This window comes from Rhinoraja longicauda, chromosome 11 (genome assembly GCF_053455715.1).
Source record: "Rhinoraja longicauda isolate Sanriku21f chromosome 11, sRhiLon1.1, whole genome shotgun sequence".
Lineage (NCBI taxonomy): Eukaryota > Metazoa > Chordata > Chondrichthyes > Rajiformes > Arhynchobatidae > Rhinoraja > Rhinoraja longicauda.
This window is the reverse complement of record NC_135963.1, coordinates 16,908,167-16,923,821: the sequence shown is the minus strand read 5'-3', so window position 1 is coordinate 16,923,821 and position 15,655 is coordinate 16,908,167. Positions and strand designations below refer to the sequence as shown.

Below are 15,655 nucleotides of genomic sequence, written 5' to 3'. Positions count from 1 at the left end.
GAGAGAAAGAAGACCAAATACGAAGAGCTGGTCATAGACTGCCACAAGCAGGGCTGGAAGGCAAGGTGTATGCCCATCAAGGTTGGCTGCAGAGGTTTTGCAGGGCAATCACTCTACAAGGCCTTGAGTGCACTGGGCATCACCGGAATAGAAGGGAGAAGAGTCATCAAGAACACCACACAGTGGAGAAAGCCCCGAGATGGCCCTGGATCAAGAGAGGAGGTCCATGGGGAGGAGCGAATGCCACCTGAACACAAGTTGTGGTCTGATCAACCACGGCTGGGTCGCCCGGGTGAGGGCGTCTGATGTTGAAAGACCCGAAACATCCAATGACCCCAGGTTACATCATTGATGATGTGTTCAGGAGCATCAAGAGATGTATTTTATCAATCGTTGTGATGGAATGCTCACCACAGAAGTAGAACTTCCATCTATAATAAAGCAACTAGCTTGACTGGCACCCTATTCATCACTATTGGTTCACTCACACCTCTACCAGCATTGTTAAACTGCACTGCCATCTATAAAGTGCACAAAGCAATTTATCAAGGCTTTTCCTAACTGCTGTTCCCAACCCTCAATCTCAGCCTATAAGGGCGAGCAGGACAGTAGATGGATTGAATAACCACAACCTGCAAGTTTCCATTCAAATCATATACTATTCTGACTTGAAATGCATCTTTAAAGGTGCTTCAGAATAATAAAGCAACACTCCCAGAACCCATACCCACCAACACCTGTGAATAGCTTCAACAAAGCTGCAGAGGTTCAAAGGGCTCAGTGCTACATGCATCATTGCAAATGGCAAACAAAAATCCTGGACTTCCAACAAATGATGGAGATACCAACATCCCGAGAATGATTTGGAGCAGAAAAAAATGCATGGCTCATTAACTCGATAAAGAACATCCTCAAAATTGAAAACAGCATTTGAACAGCAAGTCAAGACAAGAGAATAAATTACCATTCAAAATGCCTGGGGAAAATGAGTTGAGAAAATCAAGATGGGTGCTTAATTATGACTCTGCTACAAAAACGAGCAATTCATCTATTTCCTGCAAGAGAGGTCGTTTGCAATGTACTCATGCGCTTGGAAGAGGCCACAGTTTTATTCTATTTGTCCAGGAGAGCTTTGAATGTCCACAAAGCTGAAAATGATCACTGGAGGTTAGATAGCTAGGAATGACTTTTAACCAATCGTAGCATGCAAATTAGAAATTACTTGCCTGGAGGTGACGAAAAATAGACAAAGCCAAAGATAATAGTGACTAATGCATTTGTTACAAGTGACATTTGCATCACGTAATTCATACCAGCTTCCAGCGAAGTGGTGGTATTGGGCTGACATCCACAGGGCGTCGTTCTGCAACGTTCACAAACCGTACCTCCAGCACTGCAACAGCACACATTAGGTGAACCCACCTATACAAAAACAGTATATTTAATGGAGAAATCTAATAATTGCCTTTATTCAAGTTGCTTAAAAATATTCCTAAAGGTTTTTAAAATGTATATATTAAAACACTTCTACGTTCATGGCCAGAATTTTCATCTTGGCCATGAGCCTTTCATAGGATTATTTAGACCCAACCTTGGTTTCCAAATAACTCCTTGCTCAGCTTAGTAAAGACTTCTCATCATGGTAAACCAAAAGTAGCCCTCCTTTCCCAACAATTTCACAAGGTGGAAGAAGTTACTGTACAAGACTGAGAAGGTACAATAAAAACACAAGTACAGCAAAATATGCAGTTGGGAATTATACTAATTTGGTGGTCTTACAGCATCAATTTGTCACCAGGCCAGTACTTAAATGCTTGAGGCAAGTAAATTAAAAAACTTTAAATTGTTGATTTTACCTAAACTGGAATATTGTGCTCAATTCAGAAAATATGCACAGTAATATTCCAAGAATGATTTGGGGACAAAAGACTTAAGAAACAATTCTTCTTAGAAGACGACTTGATTAGGGTTTTAATTAGATAAATTATCTCCATTGACATGAAGGTCACGAGGCTCTAAAGCAGAGGATGAACAGACATTCGGCAGCTGAGGCAGGACTTACACGCTATCATTTCCTAAGTGATGGAGTTAGGAGTAATGGAGCAAAGGCAGGAGAATGGAGTTGAGAGGGAAAGTTAGATCTGCTATGATTGAATGGCAGCCTAGACTTGATGGGCCGAATGGTCTAATTCTGCTCCTAGAACTTCCGACAAGGCAAGATCAAGTGGCAGCTCAGGGGAGTGTGAGGCATCAAACCTGGACAAGCGCAATGCGTTCAGCGTACGCTTCGATTGAGAGAACACGGATTTGCCTTCTCCGACCCCCATAGCATTACAATCGCAGTCACTCAGGCTATTATCAGAAGACCCTAAAGGATGGTGAATCCTCGGAAAGCATCTGGACCAGATTGTCCATCTGGTTATGTTCTCAAAAACCTGTGCAGACCAACTGGCTGGAGTTTTTGTGGACATCTTCAAGCTTTCATTACTGAGTTTCTAACTTGCTTTAAAAGGGCATCAATAATTCTGGTGCCCAAGAAGAGTAAGGTGATATGCTTCAATGACTACCAACCGTCAGCACTAACATCCATGGTGATGAAGTGCTTTGAGGGATTTATTATATTGCATATTAACTCCTACCTCAATAAGAACCTGGACCCACTGCAATTTACTAACCATCACAATGGATCAACGAGGAATGCGATCTCGCTGGCTCCTCACTCTGCAGTGGACCACTTGGACAATAAAAACATACGCCAGACTGTTGCTCATGGATTCCAGCTCAACATTCAAATCCATAATCCCCTCCAAACAAGTTACCAAGCTCAGGGAAATGGGTTTCTGTACATCCTTAACTTCTTCATCAAGAGAACACAATCAGTACGAATTTGCTGCATTTCCTCCTCGATAATCATCAACACAGTGACACCTCAGCTGTGTGCTCAGCCCCCTGCTCTACTCATTGTATACACGTAACTGTGTAACCGGACACAGATGCAACTCCATCTTTAAATTTGCCAATAGCACCATTGTTGGATGAATTACAGATAATGATGAGTCAGAGTATAGGAGGTAGATCAATCGACTAATTGAATGGTGCCAGAACACCAATCTTGCTCTCAAAGTCAGTCAAATCAAGGAACTGATTACTGACTTTAGAAGAGGAAAAGGCCGAGGTTCCCAAACCTATCTTCATCAACGGGTTGGTGGTGGAGAGAGGCAACAATTTAAACTTCCTGGATGTGCATATCTCTGAAGATCTGAGCAGAACGAGATCATTTTCATACCTATATTTAAGATTAAAAGCCCATTTAGCTTTTCAAACTAACGTCCAAAATCATTTGCCACACCCTAAATAACAGCTTTATATCAAGATGCAAGAACAGAAGAATAGAGAGGCAGCATTCAGAACAAGAGGGATATTTTGAGAATTCAGTGAATTACCGAATTGGTTCGGAAGAAATAAATATTACTCCAAAAACTTTGTAATCCCATAACTCAAGACAGAGTGAGGAAATATCTTTAATGCCATGAGAGGTCCAGACTCACTGAACTTGCATGTTAGCAAGAAAAATTAGAAATAGGCAATGAGAAAATGCAAACAGATTGCACCATACATTTAAACACAAGGAACTACATATGTTCGTTTACAAAAAGACAGGACCCAAAATGACACCTACCCTTGTTCTCCAGAGATGCTCTCTGACCCCCGCTGAGTTATTCCAGCACTTTGTGACTTTTTTTTACAGCGTTAACTTGTCCTATTAACCTCTAATGTAAATAAGTGAATTTGCTTTGCAGCATTTAAGGTGAAGATTTTTTGAGAACATTTCTTTATACATTGTATTAAGATTTAACACGTACGTTGCGAATTACACTGACCTGTTGTCGGTGGTTTTCTGAAGCGCTCCTCCCCGAAGGGTACAGAGACAGCAATCCTGTACAAATGCAAAGGATGGAATTATATACTATTGTAACATGCAAAATATAAAAACAGGTACAGTTCTCACAGGAAAATGTAGGAATAGGAAAGTAGGACGGATGAATGCATGGCTGTGGAATTGGTGGAGGGGGTAGAGATTCAGTTTTTTGGGTCGCCTTGACCGTACGGCAGAGATGATCTGTACAAGAGGGACAGATTACACTCGATTTGGAAGGGGACCAACATCCTGGTGGTTAGGTTTTGCTGGTGTTACTTTGGATGGGTTGAATGGCGGTGCTGGCTCGAAGGGCCAAATGGCCTACTCCTGCAACTATTGTCTATTGTCTAAATTAGATTTGTAGGGGGACAGGATCCAATGAGGCAGGTGGGAGACTGATAATTGCTTCAGAAGTGAATTACAGGAAGTTCAGGAGACAGAGGGGAGCAAGTAAAGACTGTTGGATTAAATTGCACATTTCAATGAACTCTGGTAAATGAGTTCAGGGTGTGGATAATTATGTGCGACCGGAACATTTAAGCCATTACATAAACCTTGCTGAGATAGAGACGTGACTGGCAGCTCAATGTTCCAAAATGCAGGTACAATAAGTGAGATACATGTGGGGTAAAAGAGGAGGAAGAGTTGTTTTATTGATTAAGGAGAACATCACGGCAGTAGTCAGAGATGACATCCCTGAAGGATGTTCAATGAGGCTATATGGGTAGAGCTGAGAAATAAAAAGGGAATTGGGATTGTTGCATAGGCCTGCAAATAAGAGCGGAAATTAGAGGAACTAATATGCCGGGCGATTGCAGACAGCTGCAAGACTAATCGGGCTGTCATAGTAGAGGATCTTAACTTGCTAATTATAGACTTGCTCTACCTTAGAGCCAAGGGTTTTGATGGGGTGGATTTGTTAAGTGCGTTACTATGTAGAGGGTCCTACAAAGGAAACCTTTTTGAAACTTTTCATCTTTCATGTTAGCTTAAATTAAAATTAAATTTACAAAGGAGCAGCGAAATTTCAAGTGGAACGCATTGGCTTCAGCCTGCAAATAGATTTGTTTTTAGATTTAGAGCGCGGAAACAGGCTCTTCGGCCCACTGGGTCTGCCCCGCCCAGCGATCCCCGCACATTAACACGATCCTACACACACTAGGGACATTTTTTACATTTGCCCAGCCAATTAACCTAAATACCTGTACGTCTTTGGACTATCATACCACATACAAATCGTGGTATTTGAATGTCTAACAGGAATGTACAGCAGTAAGAGCAACACAGCTTCAAAAACATTGCCACGAGATTGAACTGGGGAAGCAGCTGGATGACCTCAGGGCCATCAGGGAAAACGAGAGCTTCCTGGATAGAACCGACAGTGAGATTGTCATGCCAAGGATGCAGGAAGAGAGAAGGTGGGTGACTGGGAGAAAAGGGTGTAAATGCGGAAAGCCGGTGACCTAATGAAAACAGGTAAGCCCTCTTGGGAGCTGTCGGGGCAGAAGATGCTTCCAGTCCGAGCGGCGGACAGGTCGGTGGCTCCAATCCTGGCAATGAGACTCGACCGGGGAGACCGACGTCGGACAGAGCCATAGTAGTGGGTAACTCCATTGTCCGAGGTGCGGACAGGAGATTCTGTGGCGCAGGTGAGACTTGAGGATGGTCTGTTGCCTCCCTGGTGCCAGGGTTAAAGATGTCACAGACCGATTTCAGAACATCCTCGAGAGGGAAGGTGAACAGCCAGAAGTAGTTGTGCACGTGGGCACGAACAGACGTCGGGAAGAAGAGGAAGGAGGTTCTGCAAAGTGAGTTTAGAGAGTTAGGAAGAAGACTGAAAAGCAGGACTTCTAGGGTGGTTATTTCTGGATTGCTTCCTGTACCTCGTGCTAGTGAGGGCAGGAACAGGGAGATAGGGGATATGAATATATGGCTGTGGGGCTGGTGCAGGGAGCCGGGATTTAGATTTATAGACCACTTGGATCTCTTCTGGGGTAGGGATGACCTGTACAAAAGGGACGGGTTACACCTTAACTGGAGGGGGACAAACGTTCTGGCAGGCTGGTTTGCTAGTGCTTCATGTGTGGATTTAAACCAAATAGTGGGGGGGAGGGGTTGACAAATTGGGAGTATAAAGATGGAGTTAAAGGGGAAGCGACTACAGGAAAAATTGCAAAAGACTCCTGAATTAATGGGAAGGAAAGTTCGAGAAGGCATAAGAGAGTAATGCCAGGGCCAATAGTGTGAGAAGGGAGGTGAATACCAAAGTTAAAGTGTTGTATTTGAATGCACGAAGTATAAAAAATAAAGTGGATGAGCTTGAGGCTCAGTTAGATATTGGCAAGAATGATGTTGTGGGAATTACAGAGTCATGGCTGCAAGAGGACCAGGGCTGGGAGCTGAATATTCAGGGGTATATGACCTATCGAAAAGAGGCAGGTGGGCAGAGGGGGTGGGGTCGCTCTGTTGGTAAGGAATGATATTCAGTCCCTTGCAAGGGGTGACATAGAATCAGGAGATGTAGAATCAGTATGGACAGAACTGAGGAATTGTAAGGGTAAAAAGACCCTCATGGGAGCTATCTACAGGCCCCCAAACAGTAGCCTGGATATAGGGTGCAAGTTGAATCAAGACTTAAAATTGGCATGTCGCAAATGTAATGCTACAGTGGTTATGGGAGATTTCAACATGCAGGTAGACTGGGAAAATCAGCTTGGTAATGGACCCAAGAAAGGGAGTTTGTGGAGTGCCTCCGAGATGGATTCTTGGAACATCTTGTACTGGAGCCTACCAGGGAGAAGGCAATTCTGGATTTAGTGCTGTGTAATGAATCGAATTTGATAAGGGAACTCAAGGTAAACGAGCCATTAGGAGGTAGTGATCATAATATGATAAGTTTTTATCTACAATTTGAGAGGGAGAAGGGAAAATCGGAAGTGTCAGTATTGCCTTTGAGCAAGGGGGACTATGGAGGTATGAGGGAGGAGCTGGCCAGAGTTGACTGGAGACCCTAGCAGGGAAGACAGTGGAACAACAATGGCAGGTATTTCTGGGATTAATACAGGATCAGTTCATTCCAAAGAGGAAGAAAGATTCCAAGGGGGAGTAAGAGGCGACTGTGGCTGACAAGGGAAGTCAAGGACAGTATAAAAATAAAAGAGAAGAGGTGTAACATAGCAAAGATGAGCGTGAAGCCAGAGGATTAGGACTCTTTCATAGAGCAACAGAAGAGAACTAAAAAGTCAATACGGGGAGAAAAGATGAGGTACGAAAGTAAGCTAGCCAAGAATTTAAAGGAGGATATTAAAAGCTTCTTTAGGTATGTGAAGAGGAAAAAAATAGTTAAGACAAATGTGACAGAAGCAGGTGATTTTATTATGGGGAACAAGGAAATGGCAGATGAGTTGTACTTTGGATCTGTCTTCACTAAGGAAGACACAAACAATCTCCCAGATGTACTAGGGGCCAGAGGTCCTAGGGTGACGGAGGAACTGAAGGAGATTCACATTAGGCAGGAAATGGTGTTGGGTAGACAATAGATGCAGGAGTAGGCCATTCGAGCCAGCACCACCATTCAATGTGATCATGGCTGATCATTCTCAATCAGTACCCCGTTCCTGCCTTCTCCCCATACCCCCTGATTCCGCTATCCTTAAGAGCTCTATCTAGCGCTCTCTCTTGAATGCATTCAGAGAACTGGCCTCCACTGCCTTCTGAGGCAGAGAATTCCACAGATTTACAACTCTCTGACTGAAAAAGTTTTTCCTCATCTCCATTCTAAATGGCCCACCTCTTATTCTCAAACTGTGGCCCCTGGTTCTGGACTCCCCCAACATTGGGAACGTGTTTCCTGCCTCTAACGTGTCCAACCCCTTAATAATCTTATATGTTTCGATAAGATCCCCTCTCATCCTTCTAAATTCCAGTGTATACAAGCCTAGTCGCTCCAGTCTTTCAACATATAACGGTCCCGCCATTCCGGAAATTAACCTAGTAAACCTATGCTGCACGCCCTGATGGGACTGAAGGCTGATAAATCCCCAGGGCCTGATGGTCTGCATCCCAGGGTACTTAAAGAAGTGGCGCTAGAAATCATGGTCGCATTGGTGATCATTTTCCAATGTTCTATAGATTCAGGATCAGTTCCCGTGGATTGGAGGGGAGCTAATGTTATCCCACTTTTTAAGAAAGAAGGGAGAGAGAAAGCGGGAAATTATAGACCAGTTAGCCTGACATCAGTGGTGGGGAAGATGCTGGAGTCAATTATAAAAGAAGAAATTGCGGAACATTTGGATAGCAGTAACAGGATCGTTCAGAGTCAGCAGGAATTTACGAAGGGGAAATCATGCTTGACTAATCTTCTGGAGTTTTTTGAGGATGTAACTAGGAAAATGGACAAGGGAGAGCCAGTGGATGTAGTGTACCTGGACTTTCAGAAAGCCTTTGATAAGGTCCCACACAGGAGATTAGTGGGCAACATTAGAGCACATGGTATTAGGGGTAGGGTACTGACATAGATAGAAAATTGGTTGGCAGACAGTAAACAAAGAGTAGGGATTAACGGGTCCCTTTCAGAATGGCCAGCAGTGACTAGTGAGGTACCGCAAGGCTCAGTGCTGGGACCACAGCTATTTACAATATACATTAGTGACTTAAATGAAGGGATTAAAAGCAACATTAGCAAAATTTGCAGATGATACAAAGTTGGGTGGCAGTGAGGAGGATGCTATGAGGATGTAGGGTGACTTGGACAGGTTGTGCGAGTGGGAAGATGCATGGCAGGTGCAGTTTAATGTGGATAAATGTGAGGTTATCCACTTTGGTGGTAAGAACAGGAAGGCAGATTATTATCTGAATGGATAACTGAAGAAGAGTCTCGACCCGAAACGTCACCCATTCCTTCTCTCCCGAGATGCTGCCTGACCTGCTGAGTTACTCCAGCATTTTGTGAATAAATCGATTTGTACCAGCATCTGCAGTTATTTTCTTATATTATCTGAATGGTGTCAAGTTAGGGAAAGGGGAGATACAAAGAGTTCTGGGTGTCCTTGCTCATCAGTCACTGAAAGTAAGCATGCAGGTACAGCGGGCAGTGAAGAAAGCTAATGGCATGTTGGCCTCCATAACAAGAGTTGAGTATAGGAGCAAAGAGGTCCTTCTGCAGTTGTACAGGGCCCTAGTGAGACCACACCTGGAGTACCGTGTGCAGTTTTGGTCTCCATATTTGAGGAAGGACATTCTTGCTATTTAGGGAGTGCAGCGTAGGTTCACTAGGTTAATTCCCGGAACGTTGAAAGACTGGAGCAACTGGGCGTGTCTACACTGGAATTTAGAAGGATGAGAGGGGATCTTATTGCAACATATAAGAATATTAAGGGATGGGACACGCTAAAGGCAGGAAACATGTTCCCAATGTTGGGGGTGTCCAGAACCAGGGGCCACAGTTTAAGAATAAGGGGTAGGTCATTTAGGACGGAGTTAAGGAAAAACATTTTCACTCAGAGAGTTGTAAATCTGTGGAATTCTCTGCCTCAGAATGCAGTGGAAGCCGATTCTCTGGGTGCTTTCAAGAGAGAGTTAGATAGAGCATTTAATGATAGCGGAGTCAGGGGGTATGGGGAGAGGGCAGGAACGGGGTACAGATTGTGAATGATCAGCCATGATCACATTGAATGGTGGTGCTGGCTCGAGGGGCCGAATGGCCTACTCCTGCACCTATTGTCTATAGACTTTAGATAATAAAACATAATTGTGCATTGAATTTCTAGTTTCTGTGTCTTTTAAATTAGATTCAGCATCCTTGCCTCGACACAAAAACTCTCAGATTGTTAAACATGATGCTCCTTTCAGAAGTGCACCTCAGAACTGAGATAGGCACAATAAAACAGTAGAGAGTAGAACCAGCACCTAATTATAACATTGAATTTTGTCTCCCACGTTATTTGGACACGATGTTTGGACACAATTCCTGGCATCTAATGGCAGGAATTGCAGAGACCAAAACCATTACTAATCTTATAAAATTCCCTCAATTCAAGAACAATCAGAGCAGAAAGTTATTAATTGTAATTTTTTTTGTTAAAAAAGTTTGGAAGGAAACAAAAAGGGGAACTGAAGATCATTTAGCCAGATATGTATTGTTGGAAAAATAAAAATCTATCAGGATGGGCATAATTACTTGGGGGTAAAAAGAATGATTTTGCAAAGTCAGCATGATTTTATGAGAAGAGCATCATGTTTAACAAATCCAAGTTTTTTGATTAAGGAATGGATGTACCTGTAGATAGCTCATGGATTCAAGAGTTTTTTTAATGGATAGGTGCCATGCAAATTTGAAGGATAATGTATGAGCCAGAGTGTAATCATCGGCATGGAAAGGTAATTCATTAAAATACAAAACAGTTGGAATAAATTGAGCATTATAAAGTTGTTAGATTGATATAATTCTGGCATCATAATTACAGGGTTGGTTTCATAGCCTTGTTTTGGATTGTCAGTGCCTCAGAATCTGATTCTCAGCACCAGAAGGGATTTACAACTTAAATTAACAGGATTTATTGGCCTATTTTTACATTCAAAACACTGGAAACCTGTGGAGGAGAAGCTGTTGTTTGAAATATGGAATAATGTTTTCGAAAAATACATCACTACTGCGTGATTCCTTTAACAAGGATCATAATGATGATGTGACACTTACTTCTGACAATGCATTGGCAGAACACCTTGTACAGATCCAATCATCCGTTATTTTTTCAGGAGCAACTCCATAACAACCTTTTGAAACAGAAAATATATATATTTGTTGATTTGTTTTTTTCACACAGAGAGTGGTGAATCTGTGGAATTCTCTGCCACCGAAGGTAGTAGAGGCCAGTTCATTGGCTATATTTAAGAGGGAGCTAGATGTGGCCCTTGTGGCTAAAGGGATCAGGGGGTATGGAGAGAAGGCAGGTACGGGATACTGAGTTGGATGATCAGCCATGATCATATTGAACGGCGGTGCAGGCTCGAAGGGCCGAATGGCCTACTCCCGCACCTATTTTCTATGTTTCTATATTTCATATAAAGCCAATTTCACAATATGCCCTCCCTTCTTCAAAGACTAATGCTTTGCTTTCAACCTCACTTTCAACCTCACTTTGGTACTGAAACTTCTTGCAGCATTAACTGCAAACACTCACCTAATAGGAGACTCATCCACAAAGAAAAAATACAATGGTGCAGGTTAAAAGGCACCAAGTCAAATACCAGCCCAACTTCTTATACCAGGAAATTCAAAATAGATTACTAAATGAGAGAGATATTTAGGAACCAAATTCGGTTTCCTTTTCATAGATTAAATGAAAAAAATTGTTGATCAAAACTTTTGACATTTACACTTCCCAAGTTAGTGGTCACCAATTCCCCAATATACAACACAAAACTGCTAGAATGTTTTCATTATTATGCAAATCATTTCCAAGGAACAATACAATATTTTCTGGTTTCTAATACCTACATTGCGTGGGGCAATATCTGAACACGCAAACATGCAACAAAAATCAAAACTCCAGGAAGCCTCCACTACAATTCCTGGTAGCACCTTAGAGGCAAGTTCTGGAGGTTTCAATTTTAAAGAATCCCAGGCTTTGATTGAGAGCAACAGTAAACATCTTGAACATGCAGAAATTCCAAGTATATAATGGACAAAAAAGTAACCAGGCATTAATGAATTTATATAAAAATAAAACTTGCATTTATCTTGCAGATTGCACCTACTTGGACAATCCAAAAACTATAGAATTTATGAAGTACATGAAAGGTTTTCTCAGTGGCAAATGAAAGTTCAATAGACAATCTAAACACAGCAAAGCAACGAGTTAATAACCAGATAATTTGATGCCCACTGTGAAGTAAATATTTAACTAGCATTATTATGGGGAGAACTACCTACGCTTGTACAAAGTTTTCTTTTTTTTTGCTAGAAAAGAAAGCCTATGGAACACTTACTTGCATGAATGCATACACAGCACTTGGCACACGTAATCAGGGCGCTTGTTCCATCTTCCTCGATGTAAGAGGTGGGAAGGCTCATATCAACATGGTCACTTCCAGATGTGAAGCACATCTCTGGAACCAAAGGCTTACTTTTCATTTTGTTTTTAAGTCCTCCTGCATCCAAATGTTGGGTTTTGTTCCTGAAATTATGACCTTCCTGACACTCTATCTATTAAAAATATAGAAAGGGTAATAAATAAGGGAAGACAATGAGTTAGGCACATCAGAACATTTAAAATGAGTTCAAAGGTTATTTCTGCTGGTCATGGTGTATAAAGAAATGGCAAGCTACCACGTTATCAGGAGTAAATATCTAGCAAGTTGTTAAATTATGCAACTGAATTTAATGGAACCAAAGCAAGGTTCACTGCAGTTAGGATAAAAGAACAAAAAGTTCTGCAATTGCTGAAGCATCAGTTTAAGGTGATATATATTAATCCAAATGCATTTACCGGCTAAAACAGCTCAACTAAACTAATGGTGATATCTGCTGAAGTAACCAATTGTGTGAATACATATTTCGTTTTTGTACCATAATGATGCGTACATCACAGAAATGCGTGCACAATCCAGAAATATTTTATCAACTCAATACATTTAAGGATTAAATAAATGCTAAATCAAAATTATCAAGAGCTCACAAAAGATAAATCAGGTGTTCACTTTGTGTGTTCATGTTTTCTTAAAATGGAAACATTCCAGCAAGAAAACACAAGTGCACCTTCAAAACATTGTGCCGATGACTCTCAACATTATGCGGTTTCATTGAAATTCTCCTGGACTAGGATTGACCACCCAAAACAAAGTAAACCACAATGAGATACAAAGTTTTTAAACAAAAGATAGGAATGTTTATGAAGGAATAGAGAATAACTGTTCTGGAAGATCAACTTGCAGCATTCAACTTGTGCACATGAAGATTCAGGCAGCTGCTGAACAATATAGTTTTAATTAAAAATAAAATCAGGTTTCTGCTGGTGATGTTTAAATACATGTGATTTGACTGCAGAAATCACTATATTTTATATTTACATAAGAATAGAGCAGCCCACAGCCCTTTGAATCCGGTGTGCCATTTTATTAGAGCAGCACCATACCTATCCATGGTAACATTTCACTCCTTTGTTTATCAAAAAACTATTTATCTTTGGTTTAAAAATATTGAAAGCTGCTGCTTTGAACTTCTTTGAGAAAGAGTTCCGAAGAGTCAGGACCTTATGCCTCAAATAGATGATTTAAAAAAAAGGTGACTCTTAGTCCTAGATTCTCCAACAAGAGGACACATCTTCTCCACATCCAAGATCATTTCACTCCTCAAAATGCCAAGGGATACAAACCTAACCTGTCCAACCTTGCGTCACAAGACATCCAACCATTCCTGCTATCAGTCGAGTAAACCTCCTCTGAACTATTTCCAACATATTAACATCCTATCTTGAATAAGGAGACCCATATTGAATGCAGTACTCTAGATGCATCTCATCAAAGGTCCCTATAACTGAGGGATAATGCTTTTAGTATTGCATTCAATTCCTCTTTAAAATTAGTTTTCCTATTTTGCTGTATCTGCATGTCACCACCAGTTCACCCAATAACTTTACAAGTCATAATTCAGCAATCATTCATCATTTAGATTATATACCTATAAACTGTTTTTTCATCAGAAATCAAAGATTGCACCATTGTCTTACATTAATTCCATTTGCCAGATCTCTATCCACTTACTTATTCCACTCCCTCTGTACCTCCTTATGTTCCTACTCGTCTGTCTCATCAGTAAATTTTGCCGCCACACAATTATTCACATAATTATACAGAATTATATCAATTTAAGGTACAGCACCTAATTAATTTAATCTTACTACCCAGCAAAAGACCCAGTTAAGCACCCATTTCCTGTCAGCCTAGCCCTGGCAAATAACACTGCAGCCTGATGTATAACCCGAAAAGTTAGCACCTTCGACAGAATCAGAGCAGCTTAGTTTTGCACGGATGGGCCTAGAAGGATAGCAAACTATTATTCAGCACTTTAGGGTACTAGCCAATGCTGAGAACATTGAATAGATTTAAATAGGTCAGAAATTTCACAAAAATGGAGATTGATTAGTTAAAATAATTTACGTCAAAAGACTGAAAATATTATTAATGGGAAGTGTGCTCAGCAGTCACATGAGGCACAATATTGCTAGAAGAAAATAAAAAGATTACATAACATCTTACATCCCAACATCTTATAATCAAGAAATTCATTACATATGAATTTTTGCTAAGAAATACCTTGAGGTACTTTTAAGTATTCCATAACATTGTTATAAACAGAACTCAAATCAATGCAATAGCACCCAGTTTAGATAGTGTTGTAACAGTGGCCTCTTGTTTACAAAATGCTTCACAATGACAAGCTAAAAACACAAAATATCTCCATGAATTTAGAATTGTTACTCTTTGCATAATTCATGGTCATTCAGCAAACAACTTGTTTTTTTTCAGTTGGACAATTTACTATCTTCTACTTTTCAATGTGATTTCCAACTTAATAAAGGAATCTAAAAAGGAATCTTTCATTCAATTTCAAACACTAGAGAGGAATTCAAAAAATATCCCAACCTGGTTTAACTGGAAGAGTGCACAAATGGAACAGTGAGGTACTAGCTGTGCCATTGTACTGTTGTATTCTCGTTCTGCGAGAAAGTTCTGGGGGCGGTTTTGCCAAAGATGAGCGAGTGGTTTAGCCCAAGGTTCTGACTCCATTGGATCATCTTCTACTGCCAACAGATCTGGCATTTCTGTCACAAAAAGTTAAAAATCTTAACTATAGAGATTTTGAATCCAAGTAAAGAGTACAAATCATATACATATTTCTAGTGCAGTCAATCTGATGTCCTGAGCTTTTTTCTTGCTAATTTTCCTTCCTTCTCCAATTCAGTCCTTAATCAGTTCCACCTTGGAACATAAATGCTAGAGCCTGTAAATCATGTCACATCTGGGTACTCAATGCGACAAATCTCTTTCAATCTTATACAATCCTATACAACTACTAACTAGTTTCTTAGATTCTTAGTTTCTAAATGTTTTCCTTATTCTCGGGGTGGCACAGTGGTAGAGTCGCTGTCTTACAGCGCCAGAGACCCAGGTTCGATCCTGACCATGGGTGCTTGTCTGTACGAAGTTTGTACGTTCTCCCCGCAACCTGTGTGGGTTTTCTCTGGGATCTCCGGTATCATCCCACACTCCAAAGCTGAACAGGTTTGTAGCTTAAATGGCTTGGTATAATTGTAAAAATTGTCTCTAGTGCGTGTAGGATAGTGTTAATGTGCGGGGATTGCTGGTCGGTGCAGACTCGGTGGGACGAAGTGCCTATTTCTGCGCTGTATCTCCGAAGCTAAAATGTAGTGAAGAAAGACCATATCTAATTGGGAGTCTTATTATACGAGTAAATTATGATCTATACTTTCTGCTTGCAATGTGTCTTTATCTTCATGACTATTTTTAACTCGTACTACATACCTAACTGAGTTTCAGATGGCATGATCTGACATTGGCTCGTCTTGAACCAAAACACATAACAAATAAAATGGAGAATCATTTCACATGCAAGCTTCCAAAATATAGCCTTTCCAAATTACAATAAAGTTCAATACCTGCTTGATAAACAGCATTTGATCTTCAGACAGGGCAAGTTATAATGCTCAGGACTTG

At 41.0% G+C, this 15,655-nt stretch overlaps 1 protein-coding gene across 6 annotated transcripts in view; it reads right to left on the bottom strand.

Moving 5' to 3' along the window:
* Positions 1-15,655, bottom strand: part of kdm4aa (lysine (K)-specific demethylase 4A, genome duplicate a) — a 78,547-nt gene that overhangs the window by 18,693 nt on the left and 44,199 nt on the right. For all 6 annotated transcript variants that reach the window (XM_078408321.1, XM_078408319.1, XM_078408318.1 and 3 more), the window contains exons 13-17: positions 14,564-14,742; positions 11,909-12,125; positions 10,617-10,693; positions 3,882-3,937; positions 1,314-1,422 (exon numbers count right to left, since the gene is read on the bottom strand). In XM_078408321.1, coding sequence (XP_078264447.1) covers positions 1,314-1,422; positions 3,882-3,937; positions 10,617-10,693; positions 11,909-12,125; positions 14,564-14,742 — 638 coding nt within the window. The remainder of the gene's footprint in view (positions 1-1,313; positions 1,423-3,881; positions 3,938-10,616; positions 10,694-11,908; positions 12,126-14,563; positions 14,743-15,655) is intronic.